Here is a 20,723-nt window from a genome sequence, read left to right as displayed (position 1 = left end):
TACACACCTTTAATCCCATCATTGAGGAGGCAGAGGCAGGCAGATCTCTTGAATTCAAGGCCAGCCCTATCTACAGAGGTAAGTTTCAGGACAGCCAGGACTACACAGAGAGACCCTGTTAAAAAAAAAAAGGGCCGGGCGGTGGTGGCGCACGCCTTTAATCCCAGCACTCGGGAGGCAGAGCCAGGCGGATCTCTGTGAGTTCGAGGCCAACCTGGGCTACCAAGTGAGTCCCAGGAAAGGCCCAAAGCTACACAGAGAAACCCTGTCTCGAAAAACCAAAAAAAAAAAAAAAGACTACTTACACAATGCCTTTTGGGGCACCTCCTCCTCTATAAAATATGCCTATCTTTTACATTGTCTGTTTAACAAGTTCCCTACGTTGTAGAAGTTGTTTTCTTTTAGCTCCACACTTAATGCTGAAAAATAATCTTAACTTCTTATCCTTTGATATATAGTGGGTTATGAGACTTATAAACTAATGTGAAGTATTAAGCTTAAAAATAACTTAATTATAGAGCTGCAGGATTATATGAAATAAATAAATACGCCTCTCGTAAGGAAGAAGCAAATAGATCTCTGTGAGTCTGAGGCCAGCCTAATCTCCGTAGCAAGTTCTGGCCAGCTCAGGTTACCCAGTGACATGGTGATAGCCTGTCTCAAAACAGACATGCCCATCTACGCTCTAAGTCTGCACCCTCTGATGTAAACTCACCTTGAGTATTGGCATATGTCTATAATCTCAGAATCCAAGAGGGTGAGGTAGGATGCTCGCGAATCCCAGGTCAGCCTGGACTGATTAGCAAGATCTCATCTCATAAAACCAAAACAAATCAAAACTTTGAGGTCAAAGGAACCAGTAATCAAAGGTCTAGGTTTGTTTGATTATTTTTAATAGGATTTACTTTTTAAATCACAGTTTCATTGCTTGTATATAATAAACTCTACACTTTAATAGAAATATAAAAATTGTAAATCTTAAGAATGAAATTAGGTCAGGGACAGGGCTTGGTGGCATATGCCTATAATCCCAGCATTTAGGAAGTGGAGGTAGGAGGATCAAGAGTTAATTAGGGCCAGCCTACGCTATGTATAGCAAGACTATGTCTCAAAAAAGACAAAAGAAATTTTAGCCTTGAACAAAGTCTTTTGGCTGTTTATTAAAAAAAGTTGACTATCTGGGGAATATAGCTCAGTGGTACAGGCCCAGGGTTCAATCACCTGAGCCATGAGTAGGGAAAAAAAGACTCAGTTGAGAAATGTACTGGGGGAGCAGAATGAGAGAACACGCAGCAATGAAGAGCACTCACTGCATCCGGGCAGTGGTGGCACATGCCTTTAATCCCGGCACTCGGGAGGCAGAGGCAGGCGGATCTCTGTGAGTTCGAGGCCAGCCTGGGCTACAGAGTGAGTTCCAGGAAAGGAGCAAAACTACACAGAGAAACCTTTTCTGGGGGTGGGGGGCGGGGAGAGCACTCACTGCTCTTGCAGAGGACTTGGTTCAGTTCCACGGGACCTCTGAGGGCACTGCACACATGTACACAGACACACATGCAGGCAAAACATCCACAAATATAAAATAAAATGGAAAAAATTTAAATTTACTAGGAACAAATGTTATGTATGGAAAATAGTTTCACATTAAGTGTAATTCACTTTTTTTTTTTTTTTTTTTTTTTTTTTTTTGGTTTTTCGAGACAGGGTTTCTCTGTGTAGCTTTGGGCCTTTCCTGGAACTCACTTGGTAGCCCAGGCTGGCCTTGAACTCACAGAGATCCGCCTGGCTCTGCCTCCCGAGTGCTGGGATTAAAGGCGTGCACCACCACCGCCCGGCTGTAATTCACTTCTTTACCAGTGATTTGGTTGAGTTATTTTTTAGGGGGGTGGGTCTTATTTTGAGACAGGGTCTCTATATGTAACTTTGGCTGGCCTGGAGCTTGCTGTATAGACCAGACTGGCCTCAAACTCAGAGATCTGCCTCCTGAGTGCTGAGATTAAAGGGATGTGTCACTGTGCTCGGCAGAGGTATGTTTTTAAAAACAATACTTAATGAGATTAACAAACCACTTAAAACAAAGTGCCACTGCTTTTTGTTTTTATTGTACCTTTTTTATGAGTCAGGGTCACTCAAGCTTGTGAACCCTCAGCCTCCCAAGTATTAGGATTATAAACATGTACTTCACACTCGACTGTCTTTGATTTATTTTGGGGGTGGGATGGGTTTCAAGACAGGGTTTCTCTGTGACGTTTTGGTGCCTGTCCTGGATCTCACTCTGTAGACCAGGCTGGCCTCGAACTCACAGAGATCTGGCTGGCTCTGCCTCCCGAATGCTGGGATTAAAGGCATGTGCCACCACTGCCCAGCTATTACAAAAGTTTTTAAATTACAGAAAAATATAAAGGATAATGTAACAAATATTTGTGTACCTACCATCCATTCTTAACAAAACATTTTGCTATTTTTGTCTTGATCTTTTTTTTAATGAAAAAATATTTAGGCAATTCAAGTCCCTTTTGTACCTTCCCCTGATCTTATTATGTTGTTATCTCTTACCCTGAGGGAACCCCTAACCTGTAATTAGTATGTATTTTCTTTATTGCTATAATACTCTTACTATACTTTGTATCTATTATAAAATAGACATATTTATTTCTTTTTTCATGCAACATTGTGTTGTAATCCTAACTTCATGGCAGAATCATTCTATCAGGATAATATCACAATATGCTAACATTTTTATTTAGTAATATGATCAGATCATTATCAGTGAATAAACATGGTGCACATTAAGGCTGTAACTAACATAGTTCATGTCTCTTGAATTTTTGTGAACAGGCTCCTGAGGTCATTATGTCTCAACATTATGATGCTAAAGCAGATTTATGGAGCATTGGGACAGTGATCTATCAATGCCTAGTTGGAAAACCACCTTTCCAGGTAGCCTGACTTTTTCTTATGTCCGTGGTTTTTGGATCTTCTAGCTTTGCAGTTGCCTTTGGTTATAAAATGAGGAATCCTTTGGTTTGTTACCAGTGGTCTGTTGGGGGCCAGGGTGTTTGCTTTTCCTCTCTGTCTGCTTGCCTTTGTGGTTGGACCGGCATGAAGTCGGCTGGATGTTTTCTAGGCTAGTGGAGTAGAGGCAGGACTAGCTACCCCTGAGAAGAATGGTAACCAAAGCTCTTCCTGCTAGCCTGGTTTGGGGTCTTGGAATCCAGATGAGGTGGGGCTGTTCTGATGGGTCATGGGAATCTCATTTCCAACTCTCCATTCCTGGCTCTCTCTGGGTGAGAAGGGGGCAGTTATTGAATTTTTGATTCTTTCTTCCTCATCTCCTTTTTCTGTTAAGAGGCTGACCTTCAGAGGATAAGCCAGCATCTCTCTTTTTTTTTCCGAGACAGGGTTTCTCTGTGTAGCTTTGTGCCTTTCCTGGAACTCGCTTTGGAGACCAAGCTGGCCTCGAACTCAGAGATCCGCCTGCCTCTGCCTCCCGAGTGCAAGCCAGCATCTCTTGAGTTCATATTATCATGTTATAATTTTTTAGTTTTATTCATTTTTAACCTGAAAGTTGTAACAGAGTGAAATTCTTTACCCAGCATGGTATGAAAAGAAATCAGTAATGCAGTCCAGTAGTTGCTTTGCCTCCCAGTGTGGTTCGCATGTGGAGGTAGTTTGACTAATGCAGCCGCTCTTCCTGGAACCGTGCTACTGTTAGGGAGAGACAGTATTGGCAATATGCTTGCTTTGTTTTCCCTTGAGTCCCTTGAAAGTCATAGAGTAAAACACCTAGAATATACACAACAACAATGTACTTACTGTGTGGGCTATGTAACCTCCAGAGTAGCAGCTCTTCTGTTTCAGGCTCCTTTGAGGGTCTGACCCCAGAAAAGGTATATTGTACCAAGATACTCAGAATTTGCAAATTATCTCAGAGGTTTTATAAGTCTTTTGTGCCCAGCAATCCATTCATGATCAGTCCATGGCACTGAGGGTCAGCATCCATATACATTCTACAGTAGGAACATGAGTGTTAATCATGGGTTTGGAAGTTTCGTTCCACTCTATTTAGAAAGTTAATTTGGCCGGGCGGTGGTGGCGCACGCCTTTAATCCCAGCACTCGGGAGGCAGAGCCAGGCGGATCTCTGTGAGTTCGAGGCCAGCCTGGACTACCAAGTGAGTTCCAGGAAAGGCGCAAAGCTACACAGAGAAACCCTGTCTCGAAAAACCAAAAAAAAAAAAAAAAAAAAAAAAAAAAAAAAAAAGAAAGTTAATTTGTTATTTTTCTTAAATAGGCTAATAGTCCTCAAGACCTAAGGATGTTTTATGAGAAAAACAGGAGCTTAATGCCTAGGTATGTGATTAAAATTTATTTAAATTACACTGGGTTTTACTTTTTAAAAATGTTATTTACTTGCTTATTTAGGTAGTAGTCTTTCTCTGTAGCCCTGATTCTGATCCTCAAACCCACAATCCTACCTTACCTTTATAAGTACAATTACAGGGGAATAACCATCATTCCTGTCTAGTCTGGGCTTACTGTTTGTGAATGCAGTGCTATTTATTGGAATGCCATGTTTTGTACATTTCTGTTGATGAGTCTGTTTCAGTTTATAGTAATGCTATAGTAGGAAATTAGAAAGTTGCTAACACACCATAAATATCTAGGTAGTGCAGTGTTATTTGTTTTTTAAAATGCAAATTTAAGAGAAGACGCTGGGCGGTGGTGGTGCACGCCTTTAATCCCAGCACTTGTGAGGCAGAGCCAGGCGGATCTCTGTGAGTTCAAAGCCAGCTTGGGTTACAGAGTGAGTTTCAGGACAGGTGCCAAAGCTACACAGAGAAACCTTGTCTTGAAAAACCAAAAAAAAAAAAAAAAATTAAGAGAAGACATCACAGAACCTATATGTGTTCCTGTGTAGAGGCAAACAGAAAGTAGACATAGGTTCATAAAGCAGAAAGTAAATTCCTACCTAGGCTGTGGACATTCCGTAGCAATAATAAGAGTTATTGTGTGTTTTTCCAAATGTCCTTTGTGGGAGTTCTTTACACATGCTTGAGAGAGAATGTGTGTGTCCATGTCCGTGTCGGTGCAGTTTAAGATAAATTACATTTTGAGTTGTACTTTCTGTTTAAGATTGGCTCTTGCTGTGTAGCCCAGGCTCTCAAGCTGACCTCAGCTCAGCCTCCTGAATGCCAAATTTACAGACCTGCATCACCATGCCTGGCTTTTGTTTGTTTTTTTATGCTGTATTTTAGATGTTCAGCAGCAGTATGTTCATCTTTTTTGATAGTTATGCAGAGTCTTATAAAATTAGATGTTCTATTTTATTTAGTCACATTCCTGTTCTTTTCATTGTTTGCTTACTACAAACCAGCTTTAGTGAAAGTGTAGGGGTGTCGTACACCACTGTGCATTTCTTTTTAGAATTAACTGCTAGAAATGGAATTGGTGGACTGACAGACAGGTGCACTCTACATAGTCTTTTCTGTGTGATGCAGTAGTGTAAAGAGAAGACCTTTCCCGTAAAGGGAAGAAGACCAATTAGATATTTTCTTTCTTTCTTTTTTTTAATTTAATTTATTTTTTGGTTTTTCAAGACAGGGTTTCTCTGTGTAGCTTTGGAGCCTGTCCTGGAACTTACTCTGTAGCCCAGACTGGCCTCCAACTAACAGACATCCTCCTGCCAATTAGCTGTTTTAACTTATATTATTCTCCTCATTAATGAAGTTGGCTCATCTTTATTTGCCCTAGTATCTTTTACTGATTTGTATCCCCTGGCATATATATTTCTGTTCTGTTCCTATTTTTCAGTTGCTTTGCTATTTTAATACTGGCTTTTGGAATTGTATTCCCTGTCAATTGTATTTCATTAAGCTTTGCCCTTTTCTACACAGACCTGGAGGAGTTTTTTTTTTGTTTTGTTTTTTTCTTTAGAGACTCTTATGCAACTGTTAATACAAGTTGTGTTAAAACTCAGGCTCTCTGTTCTAGAAGATACTTGTAAGTAACAGTGTTCAACACATGGAGGGATCTGTTCAAATTGCTGGTAAATGATCAAAGTTAGCATAGTGCCTTTTTCCTCACTCAACTTGACGGTATGCAGCTTCTTCAGGGCTTCTTGTTATAGATGTAATATTTGTGAAAGTGTGTATATACATTTTCATACATATAAACTCACCACTTACATTATCTTTTACTTCAGTATTCCCAGAGAAACATCACCTTACTTGGCTAATCTCCTTTTGGGTTTGCTTCAGAGAAATCAAAAGGATAGAATGGACTTTGGTAAGTAATAGCTTCAAACTTTGCATATTTTCTAATTTTATATTTTCTGAAAAGACTGTATAATTTACATAGAGATAAAAGTAAAATAAAAGTCCATTTCGCTTTTGTCTTTTTTTTTCACTATTTTAATAAAGATTCATCAAGTGCTTATTATGTTCCAGAAATGTGAGAGAGAGTAGTAAAGAAAATCTGTGTCTTCATATAGTCAATAGTCTAGAGGAGGAAAGAGAGATAATAAATTATAAACTGTAATTGTATGTTGTGTTAGACAGTGCCAGGTACTGTGCAGAAATAGAAGGAAGAGATGTGGAGTGAGGAACTAAAATTTTAAATAAGGTAGTCCACTGTCATATGAACAAAGAACCAACCCTGAATGAAGATCTGTTGTGTTGCTACCTGTGGGAGGAGAATTTCCGGCAGAGGGAAAAATCGTTGGGGAGGCTTTGAGCTGGGATCGTGAATGGAAGCTGGAGATCCAATGAAGAGGCCACTTAAAGACTGAATGTCTTTTGAAATTATTCGGTTTTGAGCAGGGGAAAATTGATCTAACGTTTTAAAAAAGTATCAATCTGGCTATTTCTTTAGAACAAACTGTTGCGACAGGAAAGTAAAAGGCTGAGAGTTAATTCATTTGAGAGCAGAGTGTAGCTTAAGTTGGGATAATAGCAGTGAAGGATGTATGAAGTAGTTGGGATTCTGGACCTTTCTAGATGTAGGAGTTTCAGTGTTTTTTCTAATGGTTTGATAAGAAACAAACTTAGCCGGGCAGTGGTGGCGCACGCCTTTAACCCCAGCACTTGGGAGGCAGAGGCAGGCAGATCTTTGTGAGTTCGAGGCCAGCCTGGTCTACAAAGCGAGTTCCAGGAAAGGCGCAAAGCTACACAGAGAAACCCTGTCTCGAAAAAACTAAAAAAAAAAAAAAAAAAAAAAAAAAAAAGAAACAAACTTAAAGATGACTCCATGAGTTACAGAAATAGGAAAGCTGTAGAATAGAGGGGACTGTGGGGACCAGAAGAGATCTGATTAAACTGATTAAATCTGTTACATTTGTGATAACCACTGGATAGCTAAGTGCAGATGTCAGAGAGCACTTGGATGTTGGGCGAGAGCTAGGTTGAGGATAAATCTAGGAAATGTCAGCCAATGAGTGATATTTATTAATCATGATATTTTTAATTACCACTTAAATTCCTTTATTGACTTATTAAATTTATTAGTTATTTTCTTAATGATTGATACAGGGATTATGTGTTTCTTATCACAGTCTACTTCATATAACTGGTAATTGAATTCCACTAAAGACAGAACATTAATTTTCTGTTGTAATTCCATTTTGTCCTTTGTAATGTGCTGTAATTGTCACACAGTACACCTATGTTATTTAAACACAGTGCAGAGTATTAAGTGTTGTGTTATGTAGTCTTATATAGAAGGAATGAAAGAAGAAAAATACCTATATAAAGTCTTAGTAGTAACATAAATATTTACCACTTCTGATATTTGAAGTTACTATTCCATATCATTTCTTTGCTCTGATAATTTTCTATTTCTCTCTGCCTCTTTTGCGGTCTCATTGTTAATTCATGTAGTTGTCAATATCTTTTAGTTGTGAGCCTTAGCCTTTAATGGCTAAGACATCTCTCCAGCCCTAGCCAATGTCTTTCTTAAAGGTTGTGTTCTCATGTTTCATTACAGAAGCATTTTTCAGCCATCCTTTTCTTGAGCAAGTTCCAGTTAAAAAATGTAAGTACCCATTTTTACTTACAGAGAGTATGCAAGCTGAAATAAAAAAATTAATATTTTGGAACACAAATTTAATTTTTCATTGTTTCTCAAAAATTCCTTGAGCATTCCCTAGATACCTATAATTGTCTGATCAACAACAGTTTTTCTTTCTACATCCAAATTGAAAAAGTTTTAGTAACTGCTACATTTTTATTTAAAATTTTAAAATTATGTTTTATTGTGTGTGTGTGTGTGTGTGTGTGTATACACACCCAGAGGACAACTTGCAGGAGTCAGTTCTCTCCTTCTACCATGTAGGTCCTGCTGATCAAACTCAGGTTGTCAGGTATGGTGGCAAGCACCTTTACCTGCTAAGTCATCTCTCTAGCCCAATTTCTGTATTTTTGGTCAATTTTTAATTTTTTAATTAAGATATAAAAGTATTTCTCTTTGTTATTTTTAAGCATGTCTTTGTGTTTGTGTATGGATATGTACACATGAGTGCAGGTGCCCAGGAAGGTTGGATCCCTTGGAGATGGAGTTACAGATGGACGTGAGGCAGCTGATGTGGGTGCTGGGAACCAGACTAGTGCTCTTCCCTGCTCTTACATGTATTCATTTATTGTGTGTGTTTGTATATTTGTGCATGTGCACACATGTGGAAGTTAAAGGACAACTTGATTGGGTTCCTTCTACCATGGGTTCTAGGGTTTGAACTCAGGTGGTCAGGTTGGCTACAAGTACCTTTACCTGCTGTGAGCCATTTTTTTTTTTTTTTTTTTTTTTTGTCCTGAGATAGGGTTTCTCTATGTAACAGTGTGGCTGTCCTGGAACTAATTCTGTAGACCAGGTTGACCTTGAACTCCCAGAGATCCACCTCTGGATCTGCTCCGTGAGTGCTGGAATCAAATGTGTGTGCCACTACCACCTGGCTTTTTTCTTGCTTAAATAGTTTGTTGCATTTTTTTGTTCCATGCATTGAAGCACTAATGGATAGATGAATGCAAATTTTGGGTTAAAATGAGGTTATTGTTGTTTTTTGAGATCTTGTAAGATTTGTAGGCAGATCTTACAACCCACTATAGAGAGATAGTTTTTTGACTGTGTTTCTTCCCCAGCTTGCCCAGTCCCAGTGCCTGTGTATGCTGGCCCTGTCCCTGGAAGCTCCTGTGGCAGCTCACCATCTTGTCGCTTTGCCTCTCCACCAGTAAGTTGGGTTTTATTACAAATGATTTCAGAGTTGGGGCTTTTGTTCTTTTAGCGGGTGTGTTTACTATGCAGCTGAGGTCTAGAAGACAGGACATCAGAGTTGGATCAAGTAGACCAGCAGGACCTTTGGCCCTTTGCTCTCTTAGCTGTGTAATTTCAGTAAGAACAGTGATTGTTACTACCACCTTCTTGTTCCACGTGGGAATTTAGGGGTACATGCAAACAAAGAATACTCGTTAGAGGTGGATAAGCAATAAATAATTACTGTACACTGTAAGTGTTCAGATTCCATAGGATTTGAGGAGTGGGGGAATAACCTTGGAGCTGGATGTTACTGGCTTCACAGTGATTACTAGCCCTGCCACTCAAACCCCTTAAGTCTCCTGAAGTTTTTCAGCTAATTCTTCAAGGCTGTGTCCTCTCCAGTTTAAGTGCTGCTTCCTGGTTCTCTGGTCGTTTCTTCTTCCTGTTTTGTTCTGTGTTACCTAGTTCTTTTCTACATGTTGTTAGGCTGATCTCCAAGTCTCTATTACCACCTTGTGATCTTGAGACGTTTTTTACAGCTTAAGGCCCTGAGGGCTCTTGGGCCAGCTGTTGTCTTTCACATATTAGCCAAGTAGACACGAAGTTTGGCCAGAAAGATAGGGGAACCATAAAAGAAGGCAACTGTGTTAAGCGAGTTGAGACAACTTAAAAGTTTAAGACGAAGCTTGAAAGCTCCTGTATCCCATATTGACATGGTAATGGGATGAGGGCCTTAATCTCTCTGAGCTTGTTTCTTCATATGTGAAATGAATGCTGTTTACCTCAGGGATAACTGAATGTAAGCCCTTACTGTTCATCTAACACTCAGTAAATTTCCAGGCAGCGACAACTACTATTTATTATTTTCATGAGAAACCCAGTAGCCATAGATAAAATAAATGGGGGAACAAAGCTTATTGCTAAAAAATGAATTTTAGTTTTAAAACCATTAAATAGGGGCTAGAAGCTTGTTCAGTGGTCAAAGTGTAGGCTGTGTAAGCATAAGGACCTTAGTTTACCTCTCCCACATCCATGTACAGTCCGGGCACGATGGCATGTGGACCTATAACCCTGGCACAATGCAGTTTCAGAAACAGGTAGATCCCCACAGGCTTGCAGAACAACCAGACTAACCAAAACAGTGAGCTCTGGGGTTAGAGAGAACCTGGTTTAAAAAATAAGGTGACAAATGATAGAAGGGATCTGAAGTCAACCTCCAGATGCACACACACAGAGGACACTTGCATACACGCTTGTGCACACATATACACGTACCAAAATAAAATAGAAAAAAGACAAACAAAAACCAGAAAAAACCCTTTCTTTCACAGCTCTGCACATATAAACCAAATAGAAAAAGTGATGTGTTAGTAAGGCTTACATTACATTTCTGTGAATTTGATAATTTAAGAGGAGAGAAAGATGCATGTTCCTATATCTGTCTAGAATACTTGGGGTGGGGGAACCAAACACTAGACTTATTAGTTACTTTTCTTGCTACTCTGATAAAGTGCCTGGAAGAAGAGGAAGCGTTTATTTTTGCTCACGTTTTTTTTTTCTTATTTATTTATTTATTTATTTATTTATTTATTTATTTATTTATTTATTTATTATGTATACAGTATTCTGCCTGCATGTGTCCCTGCAGGCCAGAAGAGGGCACCAGATCTCATTACAAGTGGTTGTGAGCCACCATGTGGTTGCTGGGAATTGAACTCAGGACCTTTGGAAGAGCAGTCGGTGCTCTTAACCACTGAGCCATCTCTCCAGCCCCCTTTGCTCACAGTTTAAAGGGATACAGTTTATTATGATGGGAAAGATGGTGGCAAGAGTTGCCTAAGGCTGTAGCAGCTAGAAAGAACTTGACCAAGGTTGTGTGGATCAGGAAGCAGAGAGGGCCTTGGGCCAAACTATAACTTTTAAGAGCACACCTATGGCCTACATTGTCAGCTAGGTCCCATCGCCAAAAGGTTCCACAGCCTCCAAAGACAGTGCCATCAGCTAGTGCCCAAGTGTTGAAACATCAGCCAGTGGGGGACGTTTTATATTCAAACCATAACATTCTACCATTGGCTCATAGTCATCTCTTAATGCAAAATACTCTACCTTTAAAAGTTTAAAAAAACTTTAAAAGTCCCCATAGTCTTAACATTTCAACACTGTTCTGAAGTCCAAAGTCCTCTAAGAATCAAGGCATTCTTTACTGTGAGCCCCGTGAAATTTAAAAAAAAAAAAATGTTAGGTGCTTCCAACATATAATGATCAGGGTAAACATTCCCTTTTCAGAGGAAAAACATGAGAATATCAAGGAAATAGGGGGCCAAAGCAAGGCTCGAACTGTCAAGACAAACATCAAACCCTACAGCTTCATATCTTTTATCTAGGGTTCCTGTGGTACTGTCTGGGCTCCATCAGAGCTTCACTTTCATGGCTTCTTCATTCACAGCCCCCTAAAGAGCTCCATGCAGGGAATCCGACTCTTCTGTGTATCGCCTAGGCCTCAGCAGCTTCCTTAAACCTTGCCCAAAACCTCCTTTACCCACTCTCTCTTCCCTGTTCATGCCTGAAAAACCAGTAGCTTGTGGATGATGCCAACTTCAGTGGAACCTGTACCCTTGGACCAGAGCTGTAGTGGCCTCTGAGTGTCTGACTGGCTGAACTTGGGAAAGTATTTCCTTAGAAGGCCCTACCTGAACAGGATGTCCAGGAGGCTCTCTTGTTCAGTTGTTCCCTTTAAAGAAGTTTTTCAAAAGGATTTTGCATTGTTACACCATGTAACTTTTCACAGATAGGATCTTTCCCTCAAGTTACCTTTCTTATTTTCCAAGTCCAGAATGTGTGAGGTGAGGAATTTGAGTAAGTGAAGATAGATTTGCTGAAAAATTGTTAAAAGTGAGGAGGGCTGGCTGTAGCCCAGTGTAGAGCATTTAGCATGCATGTATGAGGCCCTCAGTTCTATCCCTACCCCTGCAAAAACAAAATTAAAAATAAAGAAGAGGTGATTTTAAGAAAAAAAGCTGGGTACAGTAGTACACACCTTTAATCATAGCAGTTGGGAGGCCGAAGCAGGCAGATCTTTGTGAGTTCAAGGCCAGCCTGGTCTACATAGTGAGTTCCAGGACAACCAGAATACATAGTGAATAGTAATCAGAGGGGTGTGGGGATTTGAGATGAAAAAAAAAAATGAAACATGTTTATGTAAAAGCTGGGATCTGCTCTGTGCCATGAGGAGGTAGATAAAATGGAATACAGAGTAGGCTAGACAGGTCAGCTTTGAATATAAGAGAAGCATTGCTTTGAACAAGATAAGAAAGGAGGACAGGGTGGTTGTGGATGCAGGTGCTTTTGGATAGCAGAGAAAGAAATTCCAATGTTTCAGTCTAAGTCACTGGCAAGAAATTAGAGTTAGGTACTTAATTTCACTGACTTTTAGTTGTGTAATATTGGGGAAATGACCTAATCCTCTGAGGTTTTATTTTTTAGTTTATTTAGTTGTGAAATGGAGTTCAGAATACAGTTAGAATTAGAGCTAAGCTGAGCAGAGTGTCTGGTTCATAGTTAATGCTTGGTAATGTTAGTCCTTCATCTTCTCTTCACTTTACTACCTTCAGACGGTCTTCAAAAGGATGGCAAGGGAAGTTTTCATTACATACGTGAGACACACAAAATGAGAACATGGGGCTAGGGAGATTTGCCACAGGTCTCAGCAAGAGACCTTGTTTCAAACAAAACAAGGTGAGAGAGCTGGAGAGATGGTTTGGAGTTAAGGGCACTTGCTGCTCTTCCTGAGGACCTAAACTAGATTGCCAGCATCCATGGTGGGCAACTTACAACTGCTTGTAACTCTAACACATAAACACACATACACATAAATCTAAATAAGTAAATAGTCTTTTAAAAGAATAAAATGAGGGTCAGGGCCATGCCTTTAATGTCAGACCTGTGAGGCAGAGACAGGTGAATCTCTGTAAATTCAAGGCCAACCTGGTCTATGTAGTTCCAGGACAGCTGATGAATGACTCTTGGGGAACAACATTAGAGTTTGACCTTTGCATTTGCACACACAACTTCACACGTGTCCAAATGTACACACATAAACACAAACAGATGTGGTAAAGTGCTTTGAGACTTATTTCCTTCCAAGTGATATTCAAAGTCTCAGTAGAAGTGAATTGGGCATTTAAGGCTTGAGTTTAAAGAGCATGGTGTAGGGTTGTTTTTTGTTGTTGTTGTTTTCCTTTTCTGAAATACCAAAAGTAAACAGGAATCATAGCGACTTAACACGAGTTATTAAATTAATTGTTTTAGAACTATTGTATAATCAAGGCGTTTCAGTAGCATTATCACCAGAGTCTTTGAACTTGGCAAATGCCAAAAGATACAGAGAGCTTATACCTAAGTCATTTAAATGTAATTGTATACTTCTCTTTCTTGTCCTATTTCCCACAGACAAACCACCTCCTCCTTTAAAAACAAACAAAAAAGGAACACACCCATATGCTAGGTTATCTAAATCTTTCTGTGAGTGTAAACTTGTAGTCTAACAGACATTACCCATATTGGTATGTCTGTTCTTTTACATAATATAGTCTTTTGCTTCTCTGTGTACAATGTTTTCTAAAGTATGCCTAGACTTTTTATTCACAATATGGGATTAAGTTACTAGACATTTTATGTTGTTAAGTAAATAGTTACTTAGTATCTGCTTTGCAAGGCCATGATCTGAGACTGGGGAAGTTGTAGTGATAAAAACTCAACCTTCTCATAGCTTCAGGCAAGTTAGACATGTACATGTGATAAATGCTATGTTTTTAAGAATCATTTTTGGAATAATGTCTCAGAGGTCTTTCTGCAAACATTTTAAACTGCTTTTCTGAAAGAAAGATTTCTGAAAAGATTTTTTTTTGTGAAATCTTAGATGGAAATTTATTCCCACTTTCATAAAAGCAATACTCTTTAGGCTATTCTGACTTGCATTTGATTGTTAGGACAGTGTTAATTTTATGTTGTTAATTTTAGTCCCTTCCAGATATGCAGCATATTCAGGAAGAAAACTTATCCTCCCCACCATTGGGTCCTCCCAACTATCTACAGGTGTCAAAAGATTCTGCCAGTAATAGTAGCAAGAACTCTTCTTGTGACACGGATGACTTTGTTTTGGTTCCACACAACATCTCGTCAGACCACTCATGTGAGAATCTTTTCTACTTGTACACATTATATTTTTTAATTTCCTAAATTTAAACCTCTATATTTCAACTTGTTGTGTAGGGCACCTTTACAAATGGGCATTTGTTTAGTTGTTTTGAATTATCAGAATTATATACCTACTTTTCTAAAATAAGGTTAGTGATTTTCTATAAGATAGTATTTTTGAATCCTGAAGGTAATGAAAATGTGTGAAGAAATAATCTCATTATGTTTACATCCAAAGAGAAAGAGAAGCAAGCAGAATGAGCAAGTATCTTTAAAGAGATGAAGTAAAGGAAGAGTCCATTTGAGGGGAAAGAGAAATCTAAAAGTTAGAGGGGTCTTTTTGTTGTTATTGTTTGTTTGAGAGACAGGATTTTCCCCTAGCTGACATCAGACTTGCAGTCTCCCTGTGTCAGCCTCTTGAGCCCTGGGATTATTATGGGTATGTACCACCATACTTAGTTTTAGAAGAATTTTTAGGAAGTAAGTTCTGGAGAGAATCCAGATTAAATAAACCTAGCCAGGGCTGATTAGAATGGTGAAGAGTGTCAGAAAACCCATGGAGAAGAGACGTTAGGCAGAACTGTTGACAAGGTAAAGAGCCATGATGTGGTCTGGGGAGTTAGAGATCGGTGGTTAGGTCTGGGGAGGTAGAGATCGGTGCTGCCTGTGTGCAGAAGAGGTTTGCGTTTGGTCTGCTTAGTTGCTTGTCATCCACTTAGTTACTGGTGCTTCTCCCGGGCCGTGTGCTTGCACGTGCGTTTGCAAGGTCGTAACCCAGCCTGGACAACCGAAAGGGAAAGGAAAACAGGGGCCACAGCGGGTATGCAGTTTAGAATCGGTGCTGTGCAAATTAGGGTTACCTTTAAATATCATCCCGTAGTTCAGGGGTGTTCTTCCTTTATTAAAAGTAATTAAAACTTTAAAGTTATGAAATGTTTCAAAACAGTACTACAGCAGGAACTCAAGTCGCCCACCATGACATACTGCTTTTGCATGTGTCAGTATTCTGCTGTATTTATTTTAAACTACTTTTCTTTGTTTTTTTTAAAGATTTATTTATCTATGTATTCATTCATTCATATGGGTACTTTGTCAGCATATACATCTGCACACCAGAAGAGGGCATCAGGCAGTTGTGAGTTGCCGTGTGGGTGCTGGGAATTGAACTCAGGACCTTTGGAACAGCGGAGAGTGCTCGTAACCACTGAGCCATCTCGCCAGCCCTTAAACTACTTTTCTAAATATAGGCAAGTACTACGAGTACATGTAAGTCCCTTTCCTCTTCTCAGTCCTCAGGATATGTATTCTTCCCATAGATGTTCTAATCCTTTAGCCTGTACCTGGACCCATATAAAACATGGTATTTCTGTCTTTTTTCACTTGAAGTAAATGTCATACAGTACTTATTTCTCTAGTTTTTGTTCCTATTTTTGTTATGCATCTGGATGCATGTCTAGTCATGTGATTAGTTCATCTTAATGCTTCAGTTTTACAGAACAACTCAAACTCCGTTTGCCTATCTCCCTACTCATTTACAATAAATTATTTCTGAAATTTCAGTATTTAAAATGTATTATAGGTATCTGTGTACAGGCACCTTTATAAAATATGAGTGGGTACCTTGTAAATTATGAGTGCAGAATTTGTCTCTGTGAAGTATCAGTGTCAAGAGGTTGGGCCTCTGATCTCTGTTATGCTGTCCAATTTATGATACTTTCTTTTTAAAATCTATTTTTTTTTATTTAGCTTTACGTCACGCAGTTAATTTGTAGATCGAGTAAATGGAGGGATCTGATAATTACTATTTATTTAGTGTGTGTGCCTGCATGCCTGGAGGTCAAAAGACAACCAACCCTTAGGAGTCATCTCCTTCCTTCTATCTTCTGGGTCCCCAGGATCAGACTCAGGTCATCAGCTTTAGCAGCAGGCCCAGTTTAAAGTCTTAATTGGCGTGAGCTGGTCTGGTGGCACATACCTTTAATCCCTTCGAATACTTCAAATTCCCTATTATTTTTTAAATGATTTATTTATTTTTATTTCATATGAATTGGTGTTTTGCCTGCATGTATGTCTGTATGAGGGCATCAGATCCCCTGGAAGTGGAGTTATAGACAATTGTAAGCTGCCATGTGGGTGCTGGGAATTAAACCAGGGTCCTTAGGAAGAGTAGTCAGTGTTTTTAACTGCTGAGTCATCTCTCCAACCCCAGTTAAATTCTTCATTATTTTATTAAGATTTATTATTTTTATTTTTTTTTACTTTGTTTGTTTTTCAAGACAGGGTTTCTCTGTATAGCTTTAGAACCTGTCCTGGAACTTGCTCTGTAGACCAGGCTGGCCTCAAACTCACGAAGATCCACCTGCCTCTGCCTCCTGAGTTCTGGGATTGGTATATTCCACCACCACCCGGCTATTATTATTTTTATTTTATGAGTATGATTGTTCTGACTGGCACATTGTATGTCTGGCACCTACAGAAGCAGGAAAAGAGAACTAGATCACTTAGAGCTGGAGTTAAGGATGGTTGTGAACATGTGGGTGCTGGGAACAGAATCTGGGCCCTCTGCAAGAATAACCAGTGCTCTTAACCACTGAGCCATCTCTTCAACTCCATACATCCTCTTAATTATGAGTATACAACAAAATATTGCACTATGAAATAAGAACTCCTATAATTAAAAATCTGACAAGTAAATAAAGAACTTAGCAGAAAAGTGCTAAATCTTACAGGAGGTCATTGCTTTGCACTAACCTGTGGACTAAGACTCCGTGACTAATCAGAATGAAGTCATTCGCACTGAAGTTTCTTTCACAGCATCATTCTGAAACTGATCTTTCATGAAATCAGAAGTTCTATAATTGCAGAGAGATAACAGCTAAATTTCTCAGGCAATCCAGTTTCAACTGGCTCATAATTAAGCTCCCTTTGCTTTGTCTTTTCACATAAAGAGAGAGAGAGTTATACAAGTAACCCAATGCTAAGGAATTACTTAATACTTCCTATGCTCTGTCACCCTGTTCAAACCTTACAAGGACTGTGACTTGTAAATAACCATAGCTCCTTGTTTGTTTGTTTGTTTTGTTTTTTCCTTCTTCAGCCCTTTCTGACTGTGAAGCCAACTTTCACTACTCAGTCTATGGAATGCTTACTCTGCTTCATAGAACAAAGCAAAAGCATTGGCTAATTCTACAGTAGAAAATAAACGCAATTAAGATTTTGTTTTGTTATTCTTTTTTGTTGTTGGTTTTTTTTTTTTGGTTTTGTTTTTTTGTTTTGTTTTGTTTTTCAAGATAGGGTTTCTCTGTGTAGCCCTGGCTATTCTGGAATTTGCTTTGTAGACCAGACTGTCCTCAAATTCAGAGATCTACCTGCCTCTGTCTTCCAAGTGCTGGGATTAAAGACCTACCCACCAATGGAAGCTTGAAAGCTGTGTTTTAGCCAGGCATAGTGATGTGCACCTTTAATCCCAGTACTTGGGAGGCAGAGGCAGGCAGATCTCTGAGTTCAAGGCCAGCCTGATCTACATAGTGAGTTCCAGGACAGCCAGAGCTACATAGTGAGACCCTGTCTCTAAATAAATAAATAAGCTGGACGGTGGTGGTGCACACCTTTAATCCCAGCACTCAGGAGGCAGAGCCAGGCAGATCTCTGTGAGTTCGAAGCCAGCCTGGTCTACAGAGCGAGATCCAGGACAGGCACCAAAAACTACACAGAAAAACCCTGTCTCAAACAAACAAACAAACAACAAATAAATAAATAAATAAATATAAAAACACACACACAAGAAAGAAAAGAAAAAAGAAAGAAAGCTGTGTCTTACCTCAGTGTCCGTACTGAGTGGTATATATGGCTGTGACATCTCATTGGACTATCTCCTTTGTGGAAACCTGCTCTGACATGGTCTTCTGCCTAAAGAATATAATCCTGGTAGTATTTTAGTGTATAATGAATGCCTGTAGTTTCAAGAGTTAGTATAAAATTTCACTTAATAACTTGTCAGTCATTTTAGCTGTAGTACTCTATTTTGGTTTTTCAAGACAGGGTTTCTCTGTGTAGTTTTGGTGCTTGTCCTGGAACTCACTCTGTAGCCCAGGCTGGCCTTGAACTCACAGAGATCTGCCTGGCTCTGCCTCCTGAGTGCTGGGATTAAAGGCGTGCGCCACCACCACTCGGCAGCTGTAGTGATCTCACCTTAATTCTTTGTGCATTCTGTAGTACAGGAGCAGTCTGACTCTGTCTCAAGTGCGTAGATCCAGTTTTCAGCCCTAGTTGTGGATGAGCATTGCTGTCTACAGAAAACTGGAGAGGACTGCTTCAGCTGCTCTTCCCTCTGTATAGTTTAAAGTAAATGCAATAGTTACATTTAAGGTATAGGATATTTTGACAGTAAGCATACCTAGTAAAATGGTTACCATAATGAAACATAACTATATTCTCCCAGTAACATCTTTTCCTCCACAACATAAACAGTTATAATCTGCTCATTTACCAAAAATTCTAATATGCTATTATTTACTGTATTCTAACTTTAATTTTTGTTTGTTTGTTTTTGTTTCAAGACAGGGTTTCTCTGTGTAGTTCTGTCTGTCCTAGAACTAGCTCTGTAGACTGGACTCGCCTCAAACTCAGAGATCTGCCTGCCTCAGCCTCCCAAGTGCTGAAATAAAGGTGTGTGCCATCATAACCGGCTTTGTTTTCTATTGAATTTATTTATGTATATATATATATATATATATGTTTGTGAAGGTTGGAGGACAGCTTTCAGAAGTCAGTTCTCTCCTTCTATGTGGGCCCTGGGGCTTGAACTCAGATCTTCAGGCTTGGTGGCAAGCATCCTTACCTGCTGAGCCAACTTGCAAGCCTGTCTTTTTTTCCCATTTTTATTTATTTATTTATTTTTCTATTATCAGCTTGATACAGTATAAATTCTTATCCTAATAGTGAAATGTTTGATTGAGGCTTGCCCAGTAATTGAGTAAAACCACAGTCATCCTAGGGTCCCCCCTGCTATATAGCTTCCCTGATTCTGTAGGTTACAGTCTGATTGTTCTTTGTTTTATATCTAGAATCCATTTATGAGTGGGTACATACCATGTCTGTTCTTCTGGGTTTGGGTTACCTCACTCAGGATGATATTTTCTAGTTCGATCCATTTGCCTGCAAATTTCATGCTGTCACTGTTTTTCTCTGCTGAGTAGTACTCCATTGTGTATATGTACCACATTTTCTTAATCCATTCTTCAGTTGACAGGCACCTAGGTTGTTTCCAGGTTCTGGCTATTACAAATAGTGCTGCTATAAACATAGTTGAGCACGTATCTTCGTGGTATGATTGAGCATTCCTTGGGTATATGCCCAAGAGTGGTATGGCTGGGTCTTGAGGTAGATCAATTCTCAATTTTCTGAGCAACTGCCATACTGATTTCCACAGTGGTTGTACAAGTTTGCATTCCCACCAACAGTGGAGGAGTGTTCCCTTTGCTCCTCATCCTCTCCAACATTGACTGTCATTAATGTTTTTGGTCTAAGCCATTCTGACAGGTGTAAGGTGGTATCTCAGAGTCATTTTGATTTGCATTTCTTTGATGATTAAGGATGTTGAGCATTTCTTTAAATACCTTTCAGCCATTTGTGATTCTCCTTTTGAGAATTCTCTGTTTAGCTCTTTAGCCCATTTTTTTAATTGGATTGTTCAGTATTTTGCTGTCTAGTTTCTTGAGTTCTTTATATACTTTGGAGATCAGTCCTCTGTCAGATGTGGGGTTGGTGAAGATCTTTTCCCATTCGGTAGGCTGTCTTTTTGTCTTATTGACTGTGTCTTTTGCCCTACAAAAGCTTCTCATTTTCAAGAGGTCCCATTTATTAATTGTTGTGCTCAGTGTCTGTGCTGCTGGTGTTATATTTAGGAAGTGTTCTCCTGTGCCATTGCATTCAAGAGTACTTCCTACTTTCCCTTCTATTAAGTTTAGTGTAACTGGATTTATGTTGAGGTCTTTGATCCACTTGGACTTGAGTTTTGTGCATGGTTACAGATATGGATCTATTTGTAATCTTTCACATATTAACATCCAGTTATGCCAGCACCATTTGTTGAAAATACTTTCTTTTTTCCATTGTATAGTTTTGGCTTCTTTGTCAAAAATCAGGTGTTCATATGTGCGTGGGTTAATGTCAGGGTCTTGAATTCGATTCCATTGGTCTGTATGTCAGTTTTTATACCAGTACCAAGCTGTTTTTATTACTATAGCTCTATAGTAGATCTTTATGTCAGTGATGGTGATGCCT

General features: G+C 39.3%; 1 protein-coding gene across 1 annotated transcript in view; it reads left to right on the top strand.

The window, feature by feature from the left end:
• Ulk2 (unc-51 like autophagy activating kinase 2) overlaps nucleotides 1–20,723 on the top strand; it is an 89,929-nt gene that overhangs the window by 21,094 nt on the left and 48,112 nt on the right. The window contains exons 8-13 of the mRNA XM_059270858.1: nucleotides 2,836–2,937; nucleotides 4,291–4,349; nucleotides 6,202–6,284; nucleotides 7,980–8,027; nucleotides 9,128–9,216; nucleotides 14,262–14,433. Coding sequence (XP_059126841.1) covers nucleotides 2,836–2,937; nucleotides 4,291–4,349; nucleotides 6,202–6,284; nucleotides 7,980–8,027; nucleotides 9,128–9,216; nucleotides 14,262–14,433 — 553 coding nt within the window. The remainder of the gene's footprint in view (nucleotides 1–2,835; nucleotides 2,938–4,290; nucleotides 4,350–6,201; nucleotides 6,285–7,979; nucleotides 8,028–9,127; nucleotides 9,217–14,261; nucleotides 14,434–20,723) is intronic.

This window comes from Peromyscus eremicus, chromosome 8a (assembly GCF_949786415.1).
Source record: "Peromyscus eremicus chromosome 8a, PerEre_H2_v1, whole genome shotgun sequence".
NCBI lineage: Eukaryota > Metazoa > Chordata > Mammalia > Rodentia > Cricetidae > Peromyscus > Peromyscus eremicus.
This window is presented reverse-complemented; position numbering and strand designations above follow the sequence as displayed.